General features: G+C 32.4%; 1 protein-coding gene and 1 long non-coding RNA gene across 2 annotated transcripts; one reads left to right on the top strand and one right to left on the bottom strand.

The window, feature by feature from the left end:
- Positions 1 to 980: 980 nt before the first annotated feature.
- Positions 981 to 20319, bottom strand: LOC128191382 (uncharacterized). The gene is made up of 6 exons (XM_052863444.1): positions 20315 to 20319; positions 19905 to 19996; positions 16374 to 16811; positions 15521 to 15694; positions 5327 to 5506; positions 981 to 1249 (listed from the first exon to the last, which is right to left on the bottom strand). Exons 1-6 carry the CDS (start codon positions 20317 to 20319, stop codon positions 981 to 983), a joined length of 1158 nt encoding a protein of 385 aa, XP_052719404.1.
- Positions 13893 to 15302, top strand: LOC128192890 (uncharacterized). The gene is made up of 3 exons (XR_008244570.1): positions 13893 to 14243; positions 14435 to 14554; positions 14974 to 15302. It is a non-coding gene; the product is annotated as an uncharacterized LOC128192890 (long non-coding RNA).
- Positions 20320 to 26612: the final 6293 nt, after the last annotated feature.

The following is a 26612-nucleotide window of genomic DNA, read 5'->3' as shown; positions in this document are numbered from 1 at the left end:
CTACCTTCATATCCCGAATGAATCACCAAAGAAAGCATTTTATTGTTTAAATAAATGCAATACATAATTCAAACCGCGATCAGAATTCCAATTACTGTCTATATTGACCTAAAGTATTTGAAAACTAAATTTTTCATTTAGGATTATATGTATTTAGAACTTAATAACAGGTCAGCAAGTAAACCTTACTTATAATGGGTCACAAGGGGCTCAATGTTCAGCAAAGGAATATAAAATTAAGGGGATTTTCAGCATCAGATTAAAATGAACGAGAAATCGCTATATGAATTTAAACCTTTTTCTACTCTTACCCTGCGACTTACTGAAACCAAAATAATCACAGATTACAAGGTAAACCAACCTTGTCTTAAAATTGTCATATATGATTATTAATGCTAATTGTCTCGAAATCTATATTACATAATTCGTATATTAATGCATTTTAACGTAAACATCTATGAAAAATTAAACATACAAGCATCATCAGAAAATTTAGGAGAAGTATTATTCAATACTATTTTTGAAAAAAAAAAACATTGCTTTCATGTGAAAGTCGTATGCGAGAGGCGATGACTAGTTCTCTTTACCGTTACAGGTGTTTTAGCCACAGAAGAATGCTTGTTAGGTACAGGATGAGACTGTTTTTCAATAAAAAGAAAAACGGTATTTATAGCTGTTAAAAAATTATTACGAAGGTGTGACTGTTTTGACCTAGCAGTATACGCAGTTGTGGAGCGATCTTAACTAATATGTCGACCAAATGTTTCTATAAATACATGTTAGCTTTAAGACTCAGTTTTGATCTCAGGCTTACTGTTAAACAAAATATGTTGTTGTTTTTTTTAAAGAAATAAAAAAAATTAGCTCATTTAAGCTTTATAGCCCCGAAAACTGTGGTTTGTGCCGTTTAATAGTACTTATTTTGTATACTTAAAATTTATACATGTATTGATCTTTATACATGTACGTGTATTGTTTCATTAAACGCCATGCCTGATATGACGCAACAGGGGTGCGGCATCACACAAACATATGGCCATCAGTAAGGACCCTATGATACCCCAGCCAAGGACGAAACCGATTCCTGTGGAGGAGGTACGGTTGTCTTTAACACTGATCTTGGACCGGATAAAGGCATTCGTTTTCTCCCTTTCTACTTTTAGCTCTTTCTTCATTTCTTCCATTCTTGTGATGAGTTCTTCTGTCGAGTTAAACTGATAACCTACAGCTGCGCTCGGAAAAAGGCAACCTGTAATCAATGTAAGATATAAAATTAAAAGATAATTATCAAAATAACTTTTCTGACTCATCAAAATGTGTGTATTTTATTCAAACAGTTTATTAGCTTCATGCTCTTCTTTGGCTACAATTTTAGAGTGGAATCCCTTTCTAGGAACAATAGGGAATTCCTACAAAATATATTAACTAAATTAAAAATGAATTCTACACTATCATTTAAGAACAAAATAAATTAGTAAGTTACACAGCATCGACAATCACATCATTGTAATTTAGTTAATATAACAAAGGGTTTTTTTTAAAACAAAAAAGGATAACAACTAGATACGATCTCGTTACGAGTAACGAGTAGGTCTTCCGTTCAATTTTTTAAACGATTCGATTAAAATATCAATGAAATTTCAGAATTCCCCCTCAACCACCTCCTTTTAGATAATGTATACGATTGTCAATATCCTTTAAAATGCTTAACAAAGAGTTTTGCTTTTTAACATACAGCACATTAAAGATTTAAGATTTTAGTCCCCTAAAATCTCTAATTACGTCATCAATGGGTTTGGAAATGAGTTTTACAAACAGATATTGCTGCTATCAACAACTTTGCTTGTATAATGCATTACAAAATCTTGATCATTTTTAAGGTATGAGTAATAGAGTTTAGGAGTCTATTTGCCCCTAATTTAAGGGGCCAGCCCCTTTTTCTTGGTTTTATACGAAAGGTCTCATAAATACTAACATTTTTTGTTCTTACATCCATCTAAAATTGTTGATCACTTTTGAGATACAAATGATTGAATATTTTAGGGGCCAGCCCTCTAGATCCTTAATGGGGACAGAAATTCGTGTTTTGATAAGTGGAATCAATTTAAATCATTTTTTCAAACATTTTTTCTTCTATGATGTCTAACAAAATATGTATACTTCTCTAGTTATTTTTCGTCAAAGATTAAGTACTTTGGCCCCTAAAAATCCCTAATTACGTCATAAATGGGCGTGGCAATGATTTTTTCAAATAGATATTGGTACAATCAACAACTTTGCTTCTATAATGCATTACAAAATCTTAATCGTTTTTAAGTTACTTGTAATAGAGTTTACGAAGGCCTTGGCCCCTAAAAAAAGGGGCCAGCCCCTTTTTCTTGATTTGTTTGAAAAGGTCTTAAGAATACAAATATTTTTTGTTCTTACACCCATGTGAAATTGTTGATCATTTTTGAGATACAAATGATTGAATATTTTAGGGGCCAGCCCTCTAGATCCTTAATGGGGACAGAAAATCGTGTTTTGATAAGTGGAATCAATTTAAATCATTTATTCAAACATTTTCTCTTCTATGATGTCTAACAAAATATGTATACTTCTCTAGTTATTTTTCGTCAAAGTTTAAGTACTTTGGCCCCTAAAAATCCCTAATTACGTAATAAAAGGGCGTGGCAATGATTTTTTCAAATAGATATTGGTACGATCAACAACTTTGCTTCTATAATGCATTACAAAATCTTTATATTTTTAAGTTATTCGTAATAGAGTTTATGACTGTCTTGGCCCCTAACTTAAGAGGCCAGCCCCTATTTCTTGATTTTGTTGAAAAGAACTTTTGATTATCTACCACTTTTGTTATATATGTTTTAACAAAATATCAACTCATAAAAAGATACAGATCAAAACGTATGAAAAATTTGATTCGAAATTCGTACCCAATTTTCGAGCCTAGGCGAGCTCATAGAAATGGCGCCACTGGCGCAAAAAAACTACATTGTGCACAACTTCAACCTATAGTCTACCAATCCTGAAAATTTCATATTCCTATCTCTGATAGTCTCTGAGTTTATGTCTGCACAAAATTAGTCGTAAAAACTTACAAAATCGGCCGTAAATCGGAACCGGAAGTGCCGATTTCAAAATTTAAAAAAACTTCTAGAATTATGACCACTGGCAATCATCTGAGAAAAAATGGTCGAAATCGACCGAATAGTTTTCGAGAAATCGCGTGCACAAAATTTTGGGAAAAAAATAATAATAATAAGAAACAGTACGAAAACTATAAGGTCTTCCGTTGGAAACGGAAGACCTTAATTAATTTTAATCATGTATTACATGTATACATATCATTTATTTTAATGGATGTCGAAATACTATGGTTTTATGAGGCTGGGCGGTTTAAAGCACAAGTCAATACTAGTAAAAGAATTGAATGTGTGCATGTGCTGATAGTTTGAATTTTTTTAATGCAATAATAAACTTGCGACTGCGTGTTAAAAATGTTCCGGAATTCAAAATTTATATAATTTTAAAATTTTCTTTACATCCCGTGATTTTGAATGACAGTAGTTGCCAATAAACGTGTTAAAGATAATTCAGAATTCAAAATTTATATCATATCGACTCAAACTTTTAAATTTTCTTTGCATCACGTGATTTTGAATGACAGCAGTTGTCAATGAAATGTTGCAGGTAATTTTATACAAATAAACAGGTATTAAAACAAGAGGCCCATGGGCCACATCGTTCACCTGAGAAACAATAGGTATGATAAAATCAGCTTAATGGAGTCATAATACAAACTATCTGGACAATGTACAATAATACATAATACATACTTTGTATCTACACTACCTGAGGATGCTTTCACACAAGTTTCAGCTTTCCTAGCTGATTAGTTTCTGAGAAGAAGATTTTTAAAGATTTACTCTATATATTCCTATGTAAAACTTCGACCCCCCATTGTGGCCCCACCCTACCCCCAGGATTCAGGATTTTCACAACTTTAAATCAACACTACCTGAGGATGCTTCCACACAAGTGTTAGCTTTCTTGGCTGATTAGTTTCTGAGTAGAAGATTTTTAAAGATTTACTCTATATATTCCAATGTAAAACTTCGACCCCCCATTGTGGCTCCACCCTACCCCCGGGGGTCATGATTTTCACAACTTTAAATCTACACTACCTGAAGCTTCCACACAAGTTTCAGCTTTGCCGACTGATTAGTTTCTGAGAAGAAGATTTTTAAATATTTACTCTATATATTCCTATGTAAAACTTCGACCCCCCATTGTGGCCCCAGCCTACCCCTGGGGGTCATGATTTTCACAATTTTGTATCTACACTACCTGAGGATGCTTCCACACAAGTTTCAGCTTTCCAGGTCTTATGGTTCACGAGTAGAAGATTTTTGAAAATTTCTCGAAAATTTTCATAAATTCCTAATTATCTCCCTTTGCAAAAGGGCGTGGTCCTTCATTTTCACAACTTTGAATCCCCTTAGGCTAAGGATGCTGTGTGCTAAGTTTGGTTGAAATTGGCCCAGTGGTTCTTGAGAAGATGTTGAAAATGTGAAAAGTTTACAGACAGACGGACGACAGACAAAATGTGATTATAATATCTCACTTGAGCTTTCAGCTCAAGTGAGCTAAAAATCATATACAGGATCATGCACATGACAAATACTGCGTCTTAACCCTAAGTGTTTAGAAATTTCTACACTTGGTACGACCTTAAAACGTTAGTTTAAATCAGGCACTCGATGAAGAAGGGAAATTGATATACTCCGCGGATCTCGATGTTGAAATATCTTTATAATAAAATAATGCATTAATTGATGACACACGTGGAATTATTATTCTTTTTCTCTTACAAGATATACAGTTCGCAATTGTAGTTTGTCACTATTTGATTCATTTCTAGCCAAATTTATCGAAATTCGTAGTCTTTTCCACTCTTTTGCTGAGAGCCACGCCAAAATGGTGACAATCGATGCGCATGCACTGTTGAACGAAAGGCTCGGCTAGCAATATTTACTGTATGTAAAATTTTGGATTCTAGCCATAAATTGAGAATTTTAGATATTACAATTAATTATTAAAGCGTATTTTTTGCAAAGGTCAAACTTTTAACTTTGCTAGAAAATCCACATATCATTAGTCATGTTCTTGTATTTGCGCAAAATGAACTGTAATGTCTTAAATATTTTCTTCATCTTTTTTCAAATGAGATTAACATTTTTTTAAATTGTCACGACCAGTCAGCCCTCTTAATTTTAATAATAAAAAATATAAAATGGGATATAATTACTTAATTAAATACAACCTTCACAGACAGGCTCCACACCATCCCATGTTGCATTAGGAAGGCAAGTTCTTAACAGGTTACCGATAACCAATGCATGGTGTTTTGCGCATGTCATTAACAGTGTTCCACCAATCTGTATGTTTTGGCTTAAAACGATGACAGAGGCGGTTGAAAGTATCTCAGGGCATATTGAAATTGCTGCAAAAATATATAAATCGTTAACAATAAAATGTGTATAATTGTTAATTTTCAAATATTTTTAATAGCCATGATTTCATAAAAACGCAATTTCATTTCCCAAATAATCTTTTTAACCCCCATCGCTACACATTCAGTTAGTAAATGTATATATTCATGTCCAAATATTTCATCTATCCCATCATATGACGCATAATGTTGGTAATAGTTATTTTACAGTAGTAAAGGGGACTCTGAGTTTTCTTAAGCTTTCATTTGTCACGGCGGTCGTACGAATAAATTGCTTACGATTTTCCGAGCAATATTTTGAGCATCGTTAGGGGCTGGGGAGAATGTTTCTCTGTACTCGAAAAAGACATTCTCCGTCCTCAAAAAGAAAATCATAGCGATTGAAAACTGTCCGTGCACGGCATGTTTAACACAGACGACAAATGTTACAAAGGTTCATTATTTCAGAACAATATCTACCATAGATAGTGGGAATGCATTTATACTGACATGAACGTTGAACATTAACCATAATATACGTACTGTACAGGATATCTGGATTCAAATTAAATTACAAGTTTAGCTTTTTTTTTAAAAAAGCTTACCGTCTTAAGAGCGAACCCTAAACAGCAATTGGTTATCAAACAGAATTTAATTCTTTTTTATATAAATGTCACCTTCCTCTACATACCATGGCGTTTGGAACATTTTTATGCCATCATGTGTCTTTCAAGCCTGCGTGTCTAAAATTGAGAAATGCCTACCCGAGCTTGTAAGTTGATATCGAATACAGGAGTGTAAAAGAGATCTTAGGAGGGTCGTAGACTCGTATTATTTTGATAAAAAGTTATAATACCGCTGCATTCAGCATTTTGTTTAACAATTATTACACGTAGTTTTACCTATCTAAGGTTCAAACAACTTTACCAATATTAACCATACCGCATCATTTTTTTTTTAATTTTTGTATTTGAAAAACAAAATAATGAAAGAAATAAGGAATAAGGAATCATTCTTTGAGTATTATGAGGTGATAATTTCGGTCGGGGCGTGATCAAATCCAATAAAGCCCGAAGGGCTTTATGATAGATTTGATCACGTCCCGACCGGAATTATTATCTCATAATATTCAAAGAATGATTCCTTATTACTTATATTTATATAATTTAAAGCCATTGTACGATTAACTGTTTAAATATAACTAAGAAAACCCCGCTGGCGCCCCAATTTGTAGTTATGGGTTTCAAAGTACAAAATCAATACGCAGTGTTATCACAGGCAAAGACACTGGGAAATGTAAATATAACGAAATAATTTCAGTAGATATTACAGAATATTGCTTTCAACTAGTTGAACCTGAAAATCAAGAGGCTAAATTTCATTAATAACAATTTGAATAGCTTTTTCGTTTTCCCTCTTTTTAAGATTTGAAATCTACGAAATTTGTTAACTCGTACATGAAAAAGATCATCAGAAAATTATCTCCCTTGCGCCGAACAGTATTTCAACCAATGAAATAAATGTAAATTTTCACATCATGTATTTTCTACCAATCACAAAGGAGAGGAAGAGCACAACCCGGAGACTGTAAATTATTTCAACTCTTTATATCGTCTTCCATGGAAGACGGTAATAACAAGAGGCCTATCGGGCCACATCGCTCAACTGAGAAAAATTGGGCGTTCCGCCGCCGCCCCCCCCCCCCTCCCTCGTCCACTTTATAAAGCGATCAAAATATATAGAGCATATAGGTACATTTTCTTTCTCAACTACTTACTAGTTATTGATTTTTTTAAATATTTTATAATAGTTATTGTATTTTATTTTTAAAAAATCCTTTAGATGTGAAGAAGAAAACTGTACCTCAATGCAGTTCCACAAATTAAAATCATTCAAAAATTTAATTTGTCTTCCCCATTATAATTAAACGACTGTTGTTTACCAGGCGTAAACTCGTGTGACTTTTTTTAACCTTACTCACTTACTTACTTGATTAATGAATATACTGGAATGAAAATGTTGTCACGTGACATCTTAAAGAGCTATACAAATTAATCTATTGAAGGCTTATCACTCTGCTTTACCAAGACCCACCCACTATTTCATCTTTATTAAAAAACAAAACAAATACCTTTAAACCAGGGTAATTTTCCGCTGTAATATTTTCTTAGGAATAGCGATAGTACATGTACCTTAATCTCCTTAACAGAAATGTGTCAGAACTATGGAAACCGTTTTAACGGTGTCGTTTTTAATTACTCGTGTCTGGAAAAACTATCAAAATTGATGTAGATTCCATTTTATTAATTGTATAAAGAGGGGTTCCCAGGGAGTTGTTACAGCATATCATCTTTAGATTTTTTTGTACAAGTATTTAACGTTTAGCGAGACATTCCTTATAATCAGCCAAACTTTCAGCGTCAATCGTAGAATTATAAGCAAGATTCAAGGCTCACAATTCTGCAAGGTTTGAGACATATTTTGTTCACATGAGTTTCTTACATTCAGCTTAAGATTTTTAACTTTGTATTTCCTATTCAGCATTTAAAATGGGTAAAATGGCCTCAAATCTGTGTACAAACATAGAATTGGGAGCAAAGCTCTGTATCTTGCTTATAATTCGAAGCTTAACACTCAAATATGGTTAGTTAATAGATATAGTAAATATAGAGCACAATTTATTTTTCAAAATAAATCATATATATACCTACATATTTCTGTCAGCAATATTAAACTCTATCTAAACTGTTTGAACCTCGAGCGAGCAAATGCTGAGTATCTCAACAAAACACATTGCATTAATCAACCATTACGCAAAAGATCATACCGAATAACCGATAAAATGAATTGTATTTTAGTACTTCGTTAGGTGGCAGGGGACAGTGGGTTTTTTTGGTCGAGGAAATGTGAGGCAGATAGTGCTCATATATGTGATTAAATTTTTCAGTGGATTTTTAAGTTTTCTAAAATTGGTGTGCATGCAGGGGACACATGGTCCTGACTCTTGAGAATTTTTAAACATTTTAGAATAAAACAAGTACAACTTACATATAACACTATATAGAATAGCTAGGGTCGGTCTCAAAATTTTCTGGAAAATTGCCCTTTTTCACATTTTCACGGGTCCAGCACCACGCTCCAGTCCCGAGCAACTGCCATAAACTATCATAGGATTGGTAGCTTAATGTATACCCATGCAAATAATTACCAATTGATGGGGGGGGGGGTGTCATTCACCTTCTTTTCGAGTGACATTTCGGGTTCTGAACCACCTTACTTTTCAAGCACAACACCGAAAGTGAAAATTTTGGCCACAGTTTCGCATTTTCATTCCATATCTGTTGAAAAGTACTAGTGCTACCAGCATTTAAGTGTCATATATCAATGAAATTGACATGAGCTCCTCTATCTACAAAATGAATGCAATAAATATTCTACCAATTTATACCCCTCAAATAACCAGCCAAACATCAGGTTCTCCCTTTATTTCAAACTTTTGACCGGGTCTTTCGTTCGAAACTATCCCCTGCCACCTTAATGCATCCGATTTTGCTTAATTTGCGCATGTAAACAGACAATTGTCTGAGTTATAATGAAAACGAGACGAAAATCAAAACAAGCGAACACTACCGTCATACGTGAAAACTGTCGATGCATTGAAATATTTAACCTCAATTTACTACACAAAATCCGCAACAATGTATTTTGCATGTTTCAAAGATTCCTTTTGCACGCGAACTGTTGCACAACAAGCAAATTTATCTTTGTCCGATCGACCCGTTTATCATACGTAATGACTGCTTTAAACAAAGAACCTCGTTTTAGAGGCATGGAATTAAACATGAATTATAAAGTTCCTTCTTAAAAAAGTCCACAAACCCGTAAAATGTCGACCCGGGTTTGCCTACCTGTAACAATATATGTTAATGATATAAGAAGTTTTTCATGTACGACTTAATGATAAGAGTTGAGCCTCGTTTTGGAATAAATTAAGAAGTACTCCACACGTGTGTTCCATGACTTACTGAACTTATCCATATACCTTATAATGACACATGTTGTCAGAAGTGAATACAAGGCTTGAGTGACTCATTCGATCCTTGGAAAAATAACGGTAGGACTATCTGAGACAAACTTTATTGTGCAAATATATATTGTCTGTGAACCATTTCGAGGAAATTCGAACTTGACAATGGGCGACGAAGAGGGACATATTCCAACCCAATTGTTTTGAACATTCCGTTCCCTAGAGCCTTAGACATGAAAGGTGATTTAGCGAATAACTGGAAACACTTCAAATCAGTGTGGAAAAACTATGAAGTTGCAACGGGATTACATGAGAAGGATGACAATTTGCGGTGTGCGACTTTCCTAACGTGCAGAAAAAGATGAAACAATTGAAATGCTAAAAGGAGTGATCAAGACTGGATAGCCTGAGGCAAAGGCAAATGTTGAGCCTGAAATCCAGATGTATTTTCCTTTTCGTGAGGAACTAGTTGTGCAAGATGGACTTGTTTATAAGGGAGAACGTATAGTTGTTCCAACTGCAATACGCCCGAACTTGCTTAAAAGGATCCACAACTCCCACATAGGAATTCAAGGATGCTTGCGAAGAGCTAGAGAAAGCCTATACTGGCCAAATATGGCTAAAGACATAGAACTTTTCATCAGCAAGTGTGAACCTTGCAACAAGTATACAAATGATCAAGTGAAAGAGCCAATGATAAGTCACAAGATTCCGAGTCGACCCTGGCAAATTATTGCATGTGATTTGTTTGAGTGCCAAAACAAGGATTACTTGATCACAGTAGACTACTGCTCGAACTACTTTGAAGTGGACCATCTACATAGTAAAATCGGTAGTTCCATAATCAGCAAACTGAAAGCTCACCTTGCCAGACATGGAATACCTGATACTCTTGTCTCCGACAACGGGCCACCTTTTAATGGTCAGGAATTTACTGAATTCTCAAGAGCGTACGAATTCAACCACGTAAAAACTTCTTAATGGGAAAGCGGAGAATGCTGTAAAGGTCATAAAACGCCTAATAAACAAGAGTGTTACTGATCAGAAGGATCCATACCTAGCATTATTAGACCTTAGAAACACATCCAGCCAGGATATTGGATATTCTGCAGGACAGAGGATCTTTGGGAGAACAAAAACTTTATTACCTGTATCAGAAGACATGCTTAAGCCACGGTATGCTGACAAGGTCAAAGAACAGCTCCATTCTAGAAAGGGGAGAGAAACGCACTATTACAACAAAGGAGCCAAAGAACTGCCAACGTTACAAGAAGGAGATAGTTCGGGTAAGGCCATAAGGAAATGAGAAATCTTGGAAGAAAGCTGTAGTAAAAGGACAGGTAGACATTCGCTCATAAAACATCAAGACAGAAGATGGACGAGAATACCGCCGAAACAGACGACATTTGAGGACAAGCAACATTTGGCTAAAGAGTTGTCTCCGTCGCCAAAAATAGAGAGTAACTCAGAAACTTCTCCAAACACTGGCCCATCAAGAGTGACAGAAGCAGTACCCGAAACCCCAGTCCAACTAACCATGACCCTCCAACGAAGTCTCCTGTGAAGTCTAACAGACCTGTTGATGAGCCAGATATCTCTCTCAACAAACCTTTGCTTACTAATCAAGCTGATCTAGCTGTTGTTGTAACCAGAAGGGGTCGGGTAGTGAAACCACCAAAGCGTCTGCAAGAGTGAAATGTATGATTTGTGTTAGGTTCACAGATAGTGAAGAAGGGCATAATAACCCCTTGTCTTGTGTTACCAGGTGAAGCCTGGTTCATTACATGTTACTTAGTTTCATGTTGTGTTTCATGTTTGATTCCTAGTCAAATTTTATTAATTTCTAGTCAGTTAATGTTATATATGAAAGAATGCTAAATTGTATTACCTACATCATCCCAATGCCTTTATTGAACTAAAGTGACTTCATTCATTGACGTTGAAATTAACCTTGTGATGAACTTTTTATAAATTAGGAAGGGGGATATAACAATATATGTTAATGATATAAGAAGTATTTCATGTACGACTTAATGATTTGAGCCTCGTTTTGGAATAAATTGAGAAGTACTCCACACGTGTGTTCCATGACTTACTGAACTTATCCATATACCTTATAATGACACACTACCCATTTTACCAACTTGGAAATCAACAATCATCAATTAATTCCAAAATACGCATTGTTGTCTATCAATATTTACAGTGATGTAAATATACCGGTGAAAATTTTAATGACATTGGTTAATTATTATCAACGTGAATTGAAAAATCTCGATCTGATCCTGTTTCTATTTTGTCCCGGCCCGCGTTTGCCTACCCATTTTACCAAGACTCGTATGGAATACCGAAGCTAAAAACTGATTGAAACATGCCTTTCCTTTATTATCATTTTCGTAAAAACTCAGATTTGAAAACAGAATTAGCACATGCTTTTTGCAATTTATATTTTCCTTTCCATAAATTTTTTTTTTGCTTAATTACGTTGAATTTGACTCAGTACTTCTTGAGAAGATTTTTAAAAATGCACCCTTCCCCCCTCTTCCTACAGTTTCGAGGTTTGAAAAAAGATCAGTTTTTCATTCCAGCAATTTATATTTGCCTTCCCATAAGGATGTTTTGTGCAAAATTTGGATATTTGAATAGCTCACTTGAGCTTTCAGCTCAGGTGAGCTAAAAATGAAACGTTCCTATTTTAAATTTGGTAAATTGTCTTAGGTTGAAAAATCTTCACTGTACAATAGCCTGCCATATACGCAAAATAAGATGTTATACATGTATTAATACACTCAATTTTTCAAATATATCGATGTTGAAAGTATTAGGCATAGTTATTAATTGCAAGTGCTATTAATATAAGTACTTTGATCTTGTCCGAGTTTTAAATGCAGAAAAAGAAGTCTGCATGATGATCACTTTTGTTAGATCTTAGTTGAATTGGTTCCTACCACATGTCGAGTTGCACAGAGAAAACCGTTGTAACATATGCTTCAAGAACTGTAAAGATTTTTTTGAAAAAAATCCTATCAAATGTGAAACTTAAACTTTCATGTTTAACTCTCTTCAGTTTAAGGTTTATCAAATCATATCAAAAATATTATTTTTGTCGGAATGTTTTGTGCAAGATCAGCTACTAATTTGAAATACCAGAAAGTAACCCGCAACATACTAAAGCGGTGATGTCATAAGAACTACTGTCAAACTACACAAATCACACCCATTCTTTTATATCCCATTATCAGATGTGTGCAAAATGGGAACACACCTTCAAAATTAAAGATAAAGGCTGTAGATTCTTGCGAGATGTTGGGTTGTAATTTCGGGTTTAGTTTGGTTATTATTAGTTTATAATCAATTGTAGCATTTTTGTATGAATTCAATAAAACTGTGCATTTTTTTTTTGCTTATATTCTTTTTTCCGAAAATTAATATTTTTTTCGCACGCTTATTATTTCGATACCCGCTTAGTAGTTGATGTTTTCCGTCTTTTATTCAACCCAGATTATGCCCATTTTTAGTCCCCTACCGGTTTTCACCGGAGGGGACTATAGCTTTCCTCTGCGTCCGTCAGTCCGTCCGTCTGTCTGTCCCACTTCAGTTTTCCACACTTTTTTTCTTTATGCGTTTAAGAAATAATATGAAATTTTCTGAACAGCTTCAAAATGTCAGACTTAAGATCAAGTTACACTTTTGTAGCGTCTGGTTGACATATTTTCGAGAAAATTATTTTTTTATAATCCAATTTTTTAATGTTCGGATTCGTTATCGAGCTCAGTGTATCAAATAAACGAGAAAGTATGTTGTCAGTAATAATATCGTGCATTTCTTGGATCATTCCTTTTATTGTTTCCAACAAATAAATAAGTTCTGTAAAATAGTGTCAAGCATTGTGTTGTAAAATTTATAGACAGGGTTTTATGTATTATTACAATCGGGTTCGTTATCGGGTTGGTCTGTTGAGACGGTAAGAAATGATATTCTGCATAACAGTACATTGTTTTCACAAATTTCTACAAACCTTTAGGGGAAGTGTATTGCTTATGCAATACTCTCAGAATGCTTGTTCAATTAGAAAACAACACTAGAACATAACCTTTTTTCATTCATTCACAACTCGCTTAATATTCTGTAAATTGATGCTCCTAATCGTTAAGAATTTTCCTGGTTGAGTATGACGTTAAACTTTCAGCCGATAGCTTCGAAAACATAACAAATGTGAAAAGGTTATGAATGATGTTGAACATTATTTAGTTAAGCAAATGAAAAACTGAGCTATGTTCTAATTAATTATGATTAAAATAAGTAAAACTTTAGCGACCAAGAAGGGCTCGGTTGCTTCACTCCCTCCATTCCTTCTTAATTGTTAACATTTACTTAAGGTGGAAGGCTACATCGTCACAACATGTCTGACTTCCGTTCGAAACGCCATTGTGTTCCGGATTAATAACATTATGTCGTGGTACAAAATAGCTATACACCGTTTAATTGAACTCTTCTAACTAAGGAGATGAGATAAGAATGTAATCACCAAAACGCTTAGAAAATATGTCAATTTTCTTCCTGTTTAAAGCTTTTAATTAACATTGATTATCAGCTGTTTTGTACGGAAAACGTGGAATCTAAATAATATACCGTTTCCCTGCTCTGCTGCTATTGGCAATACATTTTTGTCATGTCATCTGCAACAGACGATCAAACATATGTGACGGATTATCGATATAGGTAAGCAGATGTCAAATTTTCATTTAAACTATATATGTATGATGAATATAAAACGAAAGTACCGTAGTACGATCTCTTGAATTGATCCTAACTTTCCAAATTAAAAAAAAATATTTGCAGTAAAAGACTTTCATTGAAACTTTGACATTAAACTAATGTATTTTGATTAACAATGATTAAAATAAATACAGCTAGGTAGCAATAGCAGTGGAAGCCCGGATTTGCAAGCCAAATGAGGGAAAGACAGAATTCTGAAAAGGAGCATGTTTTTCATTTCCACACATGCATGTGTATCACTATGGACATCTAATGTATGTATTATTATGCGTATGGTTGTTGTTTATAATAACTATTGTATTTAAAAAAGTAAAAGGCAACTTATAATATAATTAACTACTAATATTTTGTAATAAAGAGTTAAATATATATATGATGCATTCATCAAAAATATAATTTTTCAGCTTCAAACATTATCATAAGCACTACTAATCTTATATCTACATATTTAGCATAGACTTGTTCTCTTTTTTAATTTTTCTTCGTGATTTTTATTAATTAAAAAATTGATCCCAAGATATTTGAGACCATGTAAAATAAAGAAAGACAACTCTTAAACAGGATCTTTCATACCAAGATTTTTGCAATAATTAAGTATTTCCTTTAATTTTTCAATTTCATTCAATTTCTTTTCTTCATCCCATTAACCAACGAATATTGTTTATATTTTCAGGCTTTTGTGGGATTTTGTCCAGCAGTTTGCCTTAAAAGCATTTTTTTATATTTTAGTTTCATATTTATGTGGATTCCAATAAAAATCATACAAACTTCATTCATGATTTTTTTGTTTTTCATTTCTAAACTTAATAACATTTGACTTTCATAAGAATTTTAAAACAGAAATGTTTAAAAATTTGATAAGTAAGGGGTTATCTGGAACCAGACTGATATTTTAAAAATTCTCTAGAAAGTAGTGTATTGTATTTTGAGGTCTATTATTGTTGAATACTGTGCCTAGTATTGGTAACAATTGCATGCAACAAAAATCTCCTACACTTATTTGGTGTAGAGATCCACCTTAATATAATCTAACTATTGCTTCGGTAAATCACTATTACAAATACAAAATGTTAATCCGTGAAAAGTGAATACTGTGCTTTAAACAAAACTCTCTTGACCTGCACAGACTTGAATGAAGCAGTTTGGACGATAAAATAGACAAAACAACACCTGAATACCAAGTAACACAATTACTTAAAATAATTAAATAAATGCTTTACCAGAACAAACCGGAGGGTCGCCTATCCACTGTGGTCCAATATTGCACACTCGGGTTAGGTTGCCGGAAGTTAGGTTGTATCCACTTGCACATGCGTAAATTGTAACTCCGTTGCATCTTGTATCATTTGTTACGATGTAAGTATTGTTGAATTCTTCAGGCTTGCAGTCTGTCTCTATTTTTAAAAATAAAGCGCGCAAATTGCCAGCGAAGGACTATAATTAGTAATGGGATCAAAATTGATGTAAAAATTGATTTCTATAACATCCTAAAAATTCTTTGAAATTAAAAGCATACAGCAAAGTGCTTTTATCATTTGGGTTAATGTTGTTATAATATACTATGGTGACAACGTTATTGTTATGAAGTCAATTCTGTTAAATAGTAATCGAAAAAAATATGATTTAATTAGCTAATTTTTTTATGAAAGAAGGTTTGATAAAATCAGTGAGACTGCGGTAAATTCTTTGGTTTATGGTCAGAACTGGGACAGTGTGCTTGTGACATTGAGATCATGAAAGGAATAAGTTGGTCGGAAGCAAACCATCACTTACTAAGTTTTAACCAATAAAAGATAAAAAATCATAATAGAAATAGAAAAATGATTTTATTTTAATGGAATTCTTGCCAGTTGATATATCATTATGGAAGAATTTATCATAATCGTTGCCAATAAAATAAATGGCATCTTCTATCATAAGTGCATCAGACGTAAAATTTGGAGATGTATTCTAAATTTAATTATTAAACATCTTATACTAATAGTGAGTTCAATATTTGTGATTATTTCATTTTAAAACTTTGGTAATTATAAAATGAATACACTGTATGAAAAATAAAAAGAAGAGGCCCACCTTCATAAAATCTCCACGAACTAGAGTAATGCGACATCACCGCAAGATAGTTGACGTCATATGAAATGGTGTGAGGATGACTGACAACTGCAATGCCATCGGTTCTGGGCCCAATACCCAGTTGAATGTTATTCTTATCCCAGCTAATCCAAAGTTGTATATATTCAGTACTGTTTAATATTCCATGATATTCAATTTCTTTACATTCAAGCCTTAGTGCTCGAATACAAGACCTGCTGTTTGAATATGTACCAATGGCGATTTCAAAAAACTGGCTCCAATCGTCGCGTGGTGTGGAGAGGTCATTGGTCATTAATGCAACATGAGCATCCTCTGAAGATTTGACAAAGAACTCTATGTACGTTTTTCCTGTAGCCTGTATGCAATAAGTACTAAGTTGAATGTAGGTCTCATTGTCTGAAGAAATTTCAGCGTATCCTAAAATGCATCAGATTGGTGACCATAGATAAAACATGTCAAAAAACATTCGTACATGCAAGCTGATTATAGTCTATTTAGGTGTTAATAATTTTACTCATATGTTTTTATTTGTTTAATTTGATATTGTATAATTTTTATACAAATAAAAGAACTGTATAAAACTTAGTAGTTTTTTAATGTCTAGACATTTATATCTACGGTTGTTTAATTAAAATTATATACTTTTATAATAAAAGAATGATATGATAAGTAACCCTGGTCATATTTTGTGAGTAGTTCATACACATTTTTATGATAAATATATACTATGCAGTTTGGTATAAATGAAACACACAGATTTGTGGAAAAATCGTCACACAAATCGTGAATTTAAATTGTATTATTTATTCATTCCTTCCTTTTAAAGTGTTATGTCAAATGCTATTACATGACCCATAATAAGCGATGGCTTATTTAAACAAGATTTTATAATTAATATACAATGATTAAAATTTAATCTTAGTCATTAAAGCTGTTGAGCATAATGAAATGTATTAATTGTAAAGTTATGTTTAATAGTTTTTACTTTACCTTGATATCTCGGTTAAAAATATCGAACAAAATTATTTTTTTAAGTTAAATATACAAACATGTTAAGATTTCAAAGAAGCATATATAGCATAAACGCAAGCGATGACAAGGATATGGTGGGACTTTATGCCCATAATTATATATATTTACATTCTACTGTGTTTTTCCATTAAATTCCGTGATGTTTAAATGCCTCTAAATGCAACAAGTAGTCAAAGGTCAAATTGACGAGTTTTATTATGACGTCACAAACGTTGAACGCTGTAAACTGCAAGGTCACAAGCGAAAATCAAAGTTCACGCTTGTGGCTGTTACTGTGGCTCTTCCATTAATAGTAACTTACCCTTAGGATAAGATAGGAATTTTAAGGTATGAATCACATTTGCAGACAAGGCAAGAAGTTAAAAAAATGTAAATATAAGCATTAAATCATGATTTTTTTAAGGAATGAATTTAATATTTATTAGTTTTATACGATATAAAATGGTTTGGGGCAGTTTACGCTTTATAAACCGCGAAGCGGTTTATAAAAAAGCGTCAACTGTTCCAAACCATTTTATATCGTATAAAACTAATAAATATTGAATTCATTCCTTATAATTTAATTTATTTGCTATCAATTGTTGATAAAAACGGCCATTTGATCTTTAAAATGACATCAAATTGAACAAAATTCAAACGTAACGTCAGGTGAATTGATACGTTTTTGACGTTAGTCTTACTATGACGTAGGCAACATTCTTTATACGATATAAAATAAAAATTTTAACCAATCAGAAAGCGTATTACAACCAGAATTAAATTATTGAAGTATACACTCTCATAACTGCAGCGGTGTGTGCATACAAATTGAGTAACGCGCGTTAGCGCGTTACTCAATTTGTATGCACACACCGCTGCAGTTATGAGAGTGTATAATTCAAAAAATCATGATTCAATGCTATAGTACTTGATGCAATGACAATCGTTCACTGTCTTTTTTTAAATGTTTGGTTAATGATTATTACGTGCAAAGGTAGTACTAACAACAAGAACGCGTTGACAAATCAATAACCACATGATATGCGTTAATATCAGACAATTCTAATGTTTGCAAAAACTTAAACAATAAGACAATAAAATTCATGAAATGACTTATGGTGTATAGTGCGAAATATTTGTCCCAGTTTATTTTCGCCCCGTATGGCCATGTTCTCAGCGAGCGAATTGAAGACTTAGTATTAAATTCGAAGTCTCAAATTATCTCTCTCAAAACACAGCTGTGTCTAGGCGAATTCAAAACGGAGCAAAACTATTGGCTGAAGATTGGCAAAAATTATACTGGGCAAAAATATGTCTCTATATATACAGTATTTAATAAATCAACCATTACGTTATGTCCTTTTTTTTGAAATGTTATTGCTTATAACAGAAATATTTATCAAATTCATGGAGTTAATACTTAAAATTATAATATTCTAGCACTCTAATGTTCTCAAGAACGCCATTTTGCCAACCGTAACATCTATTGTATCGTATCTATCGTAAATCGTAAACATCTGCTGTGCAATCAATAAAACATCATATCGATTTTTGAATGTGCTGTCACCCGACGCCATTTGAAATGATGAGTCTGTTGTAGTATTTACTAACTTCGTAGAACTTTTTAATGAGTTAGTTTAGGCTAAAATGTTGTTAAAGAACAAAGTTCAGTTGTGTTCTTCGTACCTTTCAATTATTATGATTATAGAAACCAATTCTAGCAAATACAAGAGGCCCACAGGCCTTGAGGTCCCCATTAGTAACATAGTTCTTAATTTGAAATGCCAGGCTTTTAATAATCAATCTTTTATAATATTCACAGTTACATTTATAATGCACACAAAATGCACACAGCATATTTCTACTAGTATGCAATGTATAGGGTATTAAAGTAGATTCCCTTTTTTAAGCATATTTAATCCAATATTGCCAAGTGACAATTTATCATGTAGTTTTCAAGATGACGTTAAAATTGTTATAAGATGACACACAGCAATTACTCTAAGTAAACATACATGTTCAATATATGGGCATATTTATCACCCCCTCCCCCCTTTTCAATAAAAAGCCTCATTTTCTGTACAATGGCATTGGCAGTTTGTTTCACAATTTAACATCAGGACATTGTCATATTAATTAATTTTTACTATATGGCAATATGGGCCCAATCTTAGGGTCTGAACTCCTGATTCAGGTGCCACGGATTTCACAATTTGGTAGTGGGCTTCATGAACATCATAACCATGCATTTAATTTTGTTCCCCACAAGTGTGGGAGAAGGAAAGATTTTTTGAATTTTTTTTTTTACATATTTGGCTCTCCCCATGAGACGCGGGGTGGTTAAGTCATGAACTGTAATATCTAGATTTCTCTTACCATAGAGATGCTTTACACTAATAATTGTAACAATTAGCCTTGTAGTTTTCAAGCAGATTTTAAAAATGTAAAATTGTTAACGCACAACGACGGAAAGTCATTAAAGCTGGACATGAATCTTACCATAAATGTGTCCAAAACCGATTATGAAGATGAAGATACAAACTGACTCTGTCCTTCGCATTTGGAACATTTTTCTATTCCAATATATGTGTCTATCATCCAAACAGTACTTTTTGTTTAAAGAGAATGGAACTTATATAAATGCAACCAGCTTCAGTGATGAATATTATTTTAATAGTTCTCAGGTTCTAACAGTATTGATCAAAGGTGTTATAAAATTACAATAATATCGTCAACAACAAAAAGCAATGTTGAGGCACCAAAAGGGTTAAGGTTAAGCATGTCAAAAAACAAGGGGGGATCGTGATCCAAAAAAGACACGCTTTTTACCTTAATCTTGCAAAAGTTTCAATATTTTTTTATTGAGCTATCTAATGTATTCGTCTCACTTATAAAATTTAAATTCTTACTTCATATCAACTGATACGGATGCTCAGTTGGTTTGAAAAATCTAAGATTGCGGAAATATTTAACGAAATATAACAAATAAACAAAATTGCTTTGGAAAGCAAATCAAAATAATGGGTAACCTTATCGATATCTAAAAAAAAAAAAAGAACCTTAAACCAATAAACTCAAATTACACCAATCAAATATTCAAAGATCTCTGGGAGCATTAAATAATTATTTTTATTACAAATATTTAATTCTTTTAACTTTACCTGAAATCGGAGATGTTTGAACATGTTTTAATCATGCGTGTGGTCATGGAAAGCTTTATTCCATTAGATTACACAGAAGTATCTTTAATTAACAATTAGTTTATTATTTAAAAAAAATTAAATATTAAACTCATGAATACCAAATGTAATTTCAAACAAAGTTCTTCGTGGACTCTACGTACAATGTAATATAACGATATGTGGATATTCTTTCCTTTGCCTAAATTAAATGTATCAGCGATGATACAACATATTAAGCCTACTTTTTAAGAGTGTAATTATAGATATTTGATCTGAGAATCTAGGATAGTTTTTGGTCACAGGATCTTACTTTCCGTGTGAAAGAAGTATTGTACTGTTTTTTCTTCAATTTTTTAACCATTAAGAATTGTTGTAGCAATGCAAATTACAGTGGATACCTATAAGATAAATGATTACTAATTTTGAAAAGAATAGACAATTTTGAACGTTATTCAGATGAATTTCTTGGAGAGGCAGTGTAAATTATTATGCTTTTTCCGAATTAGGACTAGCTAGTGATAAGTAAAACAAGAACACAAAACAAGATTTTGTTTGACAGCTATCATTGTATTTAGCAATCACACATATGTGAAAAATGATAAAAAAAAAAAAAAAAAAAAAAAAAAAAGGTAGCTAAATGCATAATTATAACATTATACAGAATATGAGGTCTGGAGTAAAATTTGTAAATGCATGTATTACATGCAAATATTTCAAATAACTTCATAACCAAATGATTCGAAAATAACACCTTTATTTTTGTTTGTTCAAAGTATTGTGTATATTTGCATCTAAGTAATATTTTCACACATTGCTAAGCTTGAGAATTGTTAAAAGCATGCGTTTGATAGACTGATGATGAAATGGAACGGTTAGAAGTATACATTGGTATTTCTCTTCAGTATGCTTAAAAGTAAATGTTCCTGAAGTGAGTAGCTAGTACATTCAAAAGGAGTATGTAGAAGGTCTACGTCCATTTTAATTGTGAGTATAGTTCTCTTATAAAAATTTCACGTGACAAAGTCTGGCGTCACCTTCTACGACCAATGTTGAACTTCTCTGTTGTATGGAGACGGTGCGGGAACTCGTAAGTCTGGTGGTTATTGACTCTAATCTGAAATAAACAATGAAAACCACCGGTAAGTATAATTACCTATCGTATAAAATTCCAAGTATTTATTTGGTTTATAGAGGGGATGTTGATTTGCCTTTTTATTAAAAATGTTAAGCAAAAATTTCATTTTTAAACAAAGGTTTATAAAACTCTTCATTATTTACATGTACTATACATTGTACGTCACAAATAAATTATTAAATATGGTTGGGCAAAAATCGAACAACACAACAGGGGTAAAATAAATATGCTTTTGATTAACAATTACGTGTTTATTTAACCTAGGTAGAATATTTGATATGCTTTAATCTGAACTTGTTAAGGTATATAGAAATCTTGGAGTAAAAAATAAAGACTGATGGGAGTACTCTACATTCCAAGACATAGAAATGCACCTGTTTAAAATTTAAGTTGGTGGCATTTGAATTAACAAAAACACATTTTTGTGAAAGCATTTGTTGAAAGACAAGTTTTAAAGTGGCAAAAATTGTATATTAACTATTCAGTTACTAAAAGCACGATTTATTTCTGTAGATGAAACACATTTTGAGGTGAAAAAAATTTACAAGCAAGTTTTAACGGTGCAAAAGTTGCAAAGCTTATACTGTTGATCATGCTAATCTTCTGTAGATAAATATTATGGCAGAGTGGTTCAATTTTATAAGGTTAATGTAAAGATAGGATGGTAAATTTTGGGCATTTTTTAATAATCTAATATTTTTAAATACAGTTATACACACAATTACACCCCCCCCCCCAAAAAAAAACACGCACAAACACATTATCATTTAAATTTAAATTATATGCATGTAATGGTATTGCTAAGCTGTGGCTACTTGCCTCAATACAAAATATCAGAAGTAGAAAAACACAAAATAATGACAAGAAATAAAAATTGTGTTGTAATATTAATGATAAAAAAGATAGAGAAAAATAATCAGTCAAATATATATTTCCAAACATACCACTGTTTTCAAGTTTATGCACTTTGAAACTTTGAATTTCAGTATATTTTTCAACATTAAACTAATTAGGTTAGGAACCTTGTTTTACATCACACAAGAATGCTGTTTCATAGAAAAGATTACAACTTACAAGACTAATAATTTCGCTGCACTCAGGCCGTTTAATGGAAATTCACTTAAAATAATATTTAGCATATCAAATCCAATCCTTTCAGAAATCTTTCTGTAAAAATAAAGACTCAATTGAATGAAGAATTCATTTCACAGAGTATAAATATGGACTATTGTTTTTACATTTTTCTTACGTAATCCTTATATCTTCGGCATGTTCAATCAGCGTTGCAAGTATTTCAGCACAGAGAATAAAATAAGAAGCAGCATGGTCCCCTTCTCTACATCTTAATTGTATGCTGTAGATTTCTAATTAAACGCGAGAAATAAATATCTGCGTAAAATCGCGAGAAGTATATCTCACGAATTTTAAAGCATAAGTAAACTACATGAAACAATGTTAAAAATTCAGCGTTTGCGATTTTGTTCTCGCGATTTGATAGAAAACGGCTTAATCGCGGAATTATGTACTCGCGTAAAATAACGAATCTACGGTATAAAATTGGTTTGATAGAAAGCCACTCTGTATAAAAGAGGTCTTAAAATTTGTTTTTAAAACATTTATTAACTTGATAATATACTCTCCAACACCGAAAAAACTTTAGAACTTTATATCTATATAAATGACCAAAACATTGAGTCGAAGGCTTTTTCAAATTTTTTAAGTACTAAAAGACCTGGAAATTTTAAAATTCAGTTTAGGACACTATATGATAAATAAATCGAGTGTTATCACCTGTGAATCTACCCTTAAGAAAACCAGTTGTGCGTCAAATATAAGATAATCTAAAACAATCTTTAATTCTACACCGTACACAATCCAAAATAATTTTATACAATACATTTAAACAAGAGGCGCACAGACCACATCGCTCACTTGAACAACAATGGCTAACTACTTTAACTTTAAATAATTAAAAAAATAATATTTAGCAAAGTTAAGTAGCATATTTTTTCTGATGTAAGATTCAATATTTTATAGAGGGATTGGGTGAAAATATCACTTATTTTCTGCAGTTTTTTGCACATATGTGAACAGTAATAGCTTTTAAAGATAAACATGCTCATACATTTTCTAAGATGTATACCAGTTTAAAAATCAGTACCTATTGTGGGCCTACCTTATTACGTGTAATCATAATTTAAACAAGTTGAATCTACACAATTAGAGGATGCCCACATTTTCTTTCATTAATTTCTGTCTCAGAGGTTATTCAATACATATCTAGTTTATATGATGAAAATACTGGATAAGGTGGTGGCCATTTACCTGCAAGATTTTTTGTGTGGTGTATTGGTATTTAAGGAAAAAATTGAACTTAAAATTTGATGATATACACAGATTCAGCCATTTTTTATTTGAATTGGAATAGCAGCAAGTAAAAAAAAATTAAAACAACGCAATTTTTTTTAATTTTTAAATTGGTTAAACATTTATTTAATGTATTCATGCATTTTTTAGATAAAATGCTTTTGTAATTTGTGTAAGCTAAATGACAATTAAAATTATTCTCTGTACGTCTGTGCATTTTGAAGGTATTAGTTAAACCCTTTGACCCAATTACAACTTTGAAGATAACTCTCAACAAACAATTTTAGTATTACTTAAGCATAAATTTGGCCCAGATTATTAAAAAATACAAGCTACCAACTATTGTAATATCAACACGAAATATAATAAATATCAGCTGTAATTTTCAATGCACAGTGTGTGGTTGCATCACTCGTATTCATAACCTCTAAAGATAATTAAGACAGTTGCGAGATATTAATCACAACAAGGGTTAAACGGGAGTGTGAAAACTTTTTTTTAATGATAGTCATTATCATTATCACACGTTAACTCTTGCACAACAAACAAATTGATCTTGTTTAGAGATGTGGAATAACGAACCTGAACTTATTTACTGATTGAACCCGCTTCATTATTAAGGTCTTCCGTTTCCAACGGAAGACCTTATAGTTTTCGTACTGTTTCTTATTATTTTTTTTTCCAAATTTTGTGCACGAGATTTCTCGAAAACTGTTCAACCGATTTCAACTATATTTTTTACAAAAGAATGGTCTTGATGTAAACTTAATACATTTTTGAGATTTTTTCTGTTGTCACTTCCGGTAATGATTTATCGGTCATTTTGTACATTTTTACGACCTATTTTGTGCAGAGCTGATCTCAGAAACTATCAGAGATATGACTATGAAATTTTCAGAATATGTAGTCTATAGTTTGAAGTTGTCACTATTATGTTGTTTTACGCCAGTGGCGCCATTTCGTGGAGCTCGCCTGGGCACGAAAATTGGGTACGAATTTGTATTCAAATTTTTCATGCGTTTTGATCTGTATCTTTTTATCAGTTGATATTTTGTTAAGCCATAAATAACAAAAGTGGTAGAGAATCATAAGTTCTTTCCAACGAAATCAAGAAAAAGGGGCTGGCCCCTAAATTAGGGGCCAATACACTCGTAAACTCTATTACAGATAACTTATAAACGATACAGATTTAGTAATGCATTATAGAAGCAAAGTTGTTGATCATAACAATATCTATCAGAAAAAATCATTGGCACGCCCCTTTATTACGTAATTAGGGATTTTTAAGGGCCAAAGTACTTAAACTTCGACGCAATATATCTAGAGAAGGAAAAATATTTCGTTAAGCATTGTAGAAGAGAAAATGTTTGCATTGATGATTCTAATCAATTCCATTAATCAAAACACCAAAGTATGTCCCCATTAGGGATCTAAAGGGCTGGCCCCTAAAATATTCAATCATTTTTTTTCAAAAATGATCTAAAATTCTAGATAAGTGTAAGAACAAAAAATGTAAGTATTCGTAAGACATTTCGAATGAACTTAAGAAAAAGGGGCTGGCCCCTTTATTTAGGGGCCAAGACTCTCGTAAACTCTATTACAAATAACTTTAAAAAAATAAAGACATTGTAATGCATTATAGAAGCAAAGTTGTAGATATTACCAATATCTGTTAGAAAAAATCATTGCCACGCCCATTTATTACGTAATAAGGGATTTTTAGGGGCCAAAGTACTTAAACTTTGACGCAATATATCTAGAGAAGGAGACATATTTTGTTAAGCATTGTAGAAAAGAAAATGTCTGTGTTGATGATTCTAATCAATTCCACTAATCAAAACACCAATGTCTGTCCCTATTAAGGATCTAGAGAGCCGGCCCCTAAAATATTCAATCATTTGTATCTCAAAAATGATCATCAATTCTATATAAGTTTAACAACAAAAATGTTAGTATTTGTGAGACCTTTCAAATGAACTCAAGAAAAAAGGGCTGGACCCTTAAATTAGGGGCCAAGACACCCGTAAACTCTATTACACATACCTTAAAAACGATCAAGATTTTGTAATGCATTATAGAAACAAAGTTGTTGATCGTAACAATATCAGTTTGTAAAACTCATTTCAACACCCATTGATGACGTAATAAGGGATTTTAGGGTACTAAAATCTTAAATCTTTAATGTGCTGTATGTGAAAAACCAAAACTCTTTGCGAAGCATTTTAAAGGATATTGACAATCGTATACATTATTTGAAATGGAGTGGCTGAAGGGACTTCTGAAATTACATTGTTATTTTAATCGTATCGTTTAAAAATTGAACGGAAGACCTACTCGTTACTCGTAACGAGATCGTATCTAGTTATTATTATTTTCGTAATTAGCTCAAATTTGGAACAAAATTAGCCATTAATTTTGGCAATTTATATTTCGATCCCTTTTCATAAGGATGATTAATGCTAAATAACGTAAAAATTGACCCAGTAGTTCTTTAGAAATTTTTTAAAGAATTTAGCTCACCTG

This window comes from Crassostrea angulata, chromosome 7 (genome assembly GCF_025612915.1).
Source record: "Crassostrea angulata isolate pt1a10 chromosome 7, ASM2561291v2, whole genome shotgun sequence".
NCBI classification, from domain to species: Eukaryota; Metazoa; Mollusca; class Bivalvia; order Ostreida; family Ostreidae; genus Magallana; species Magallana angulata.
This window is presented reverse-complemented; position numbering and strand designations above follow the sequence as displayed.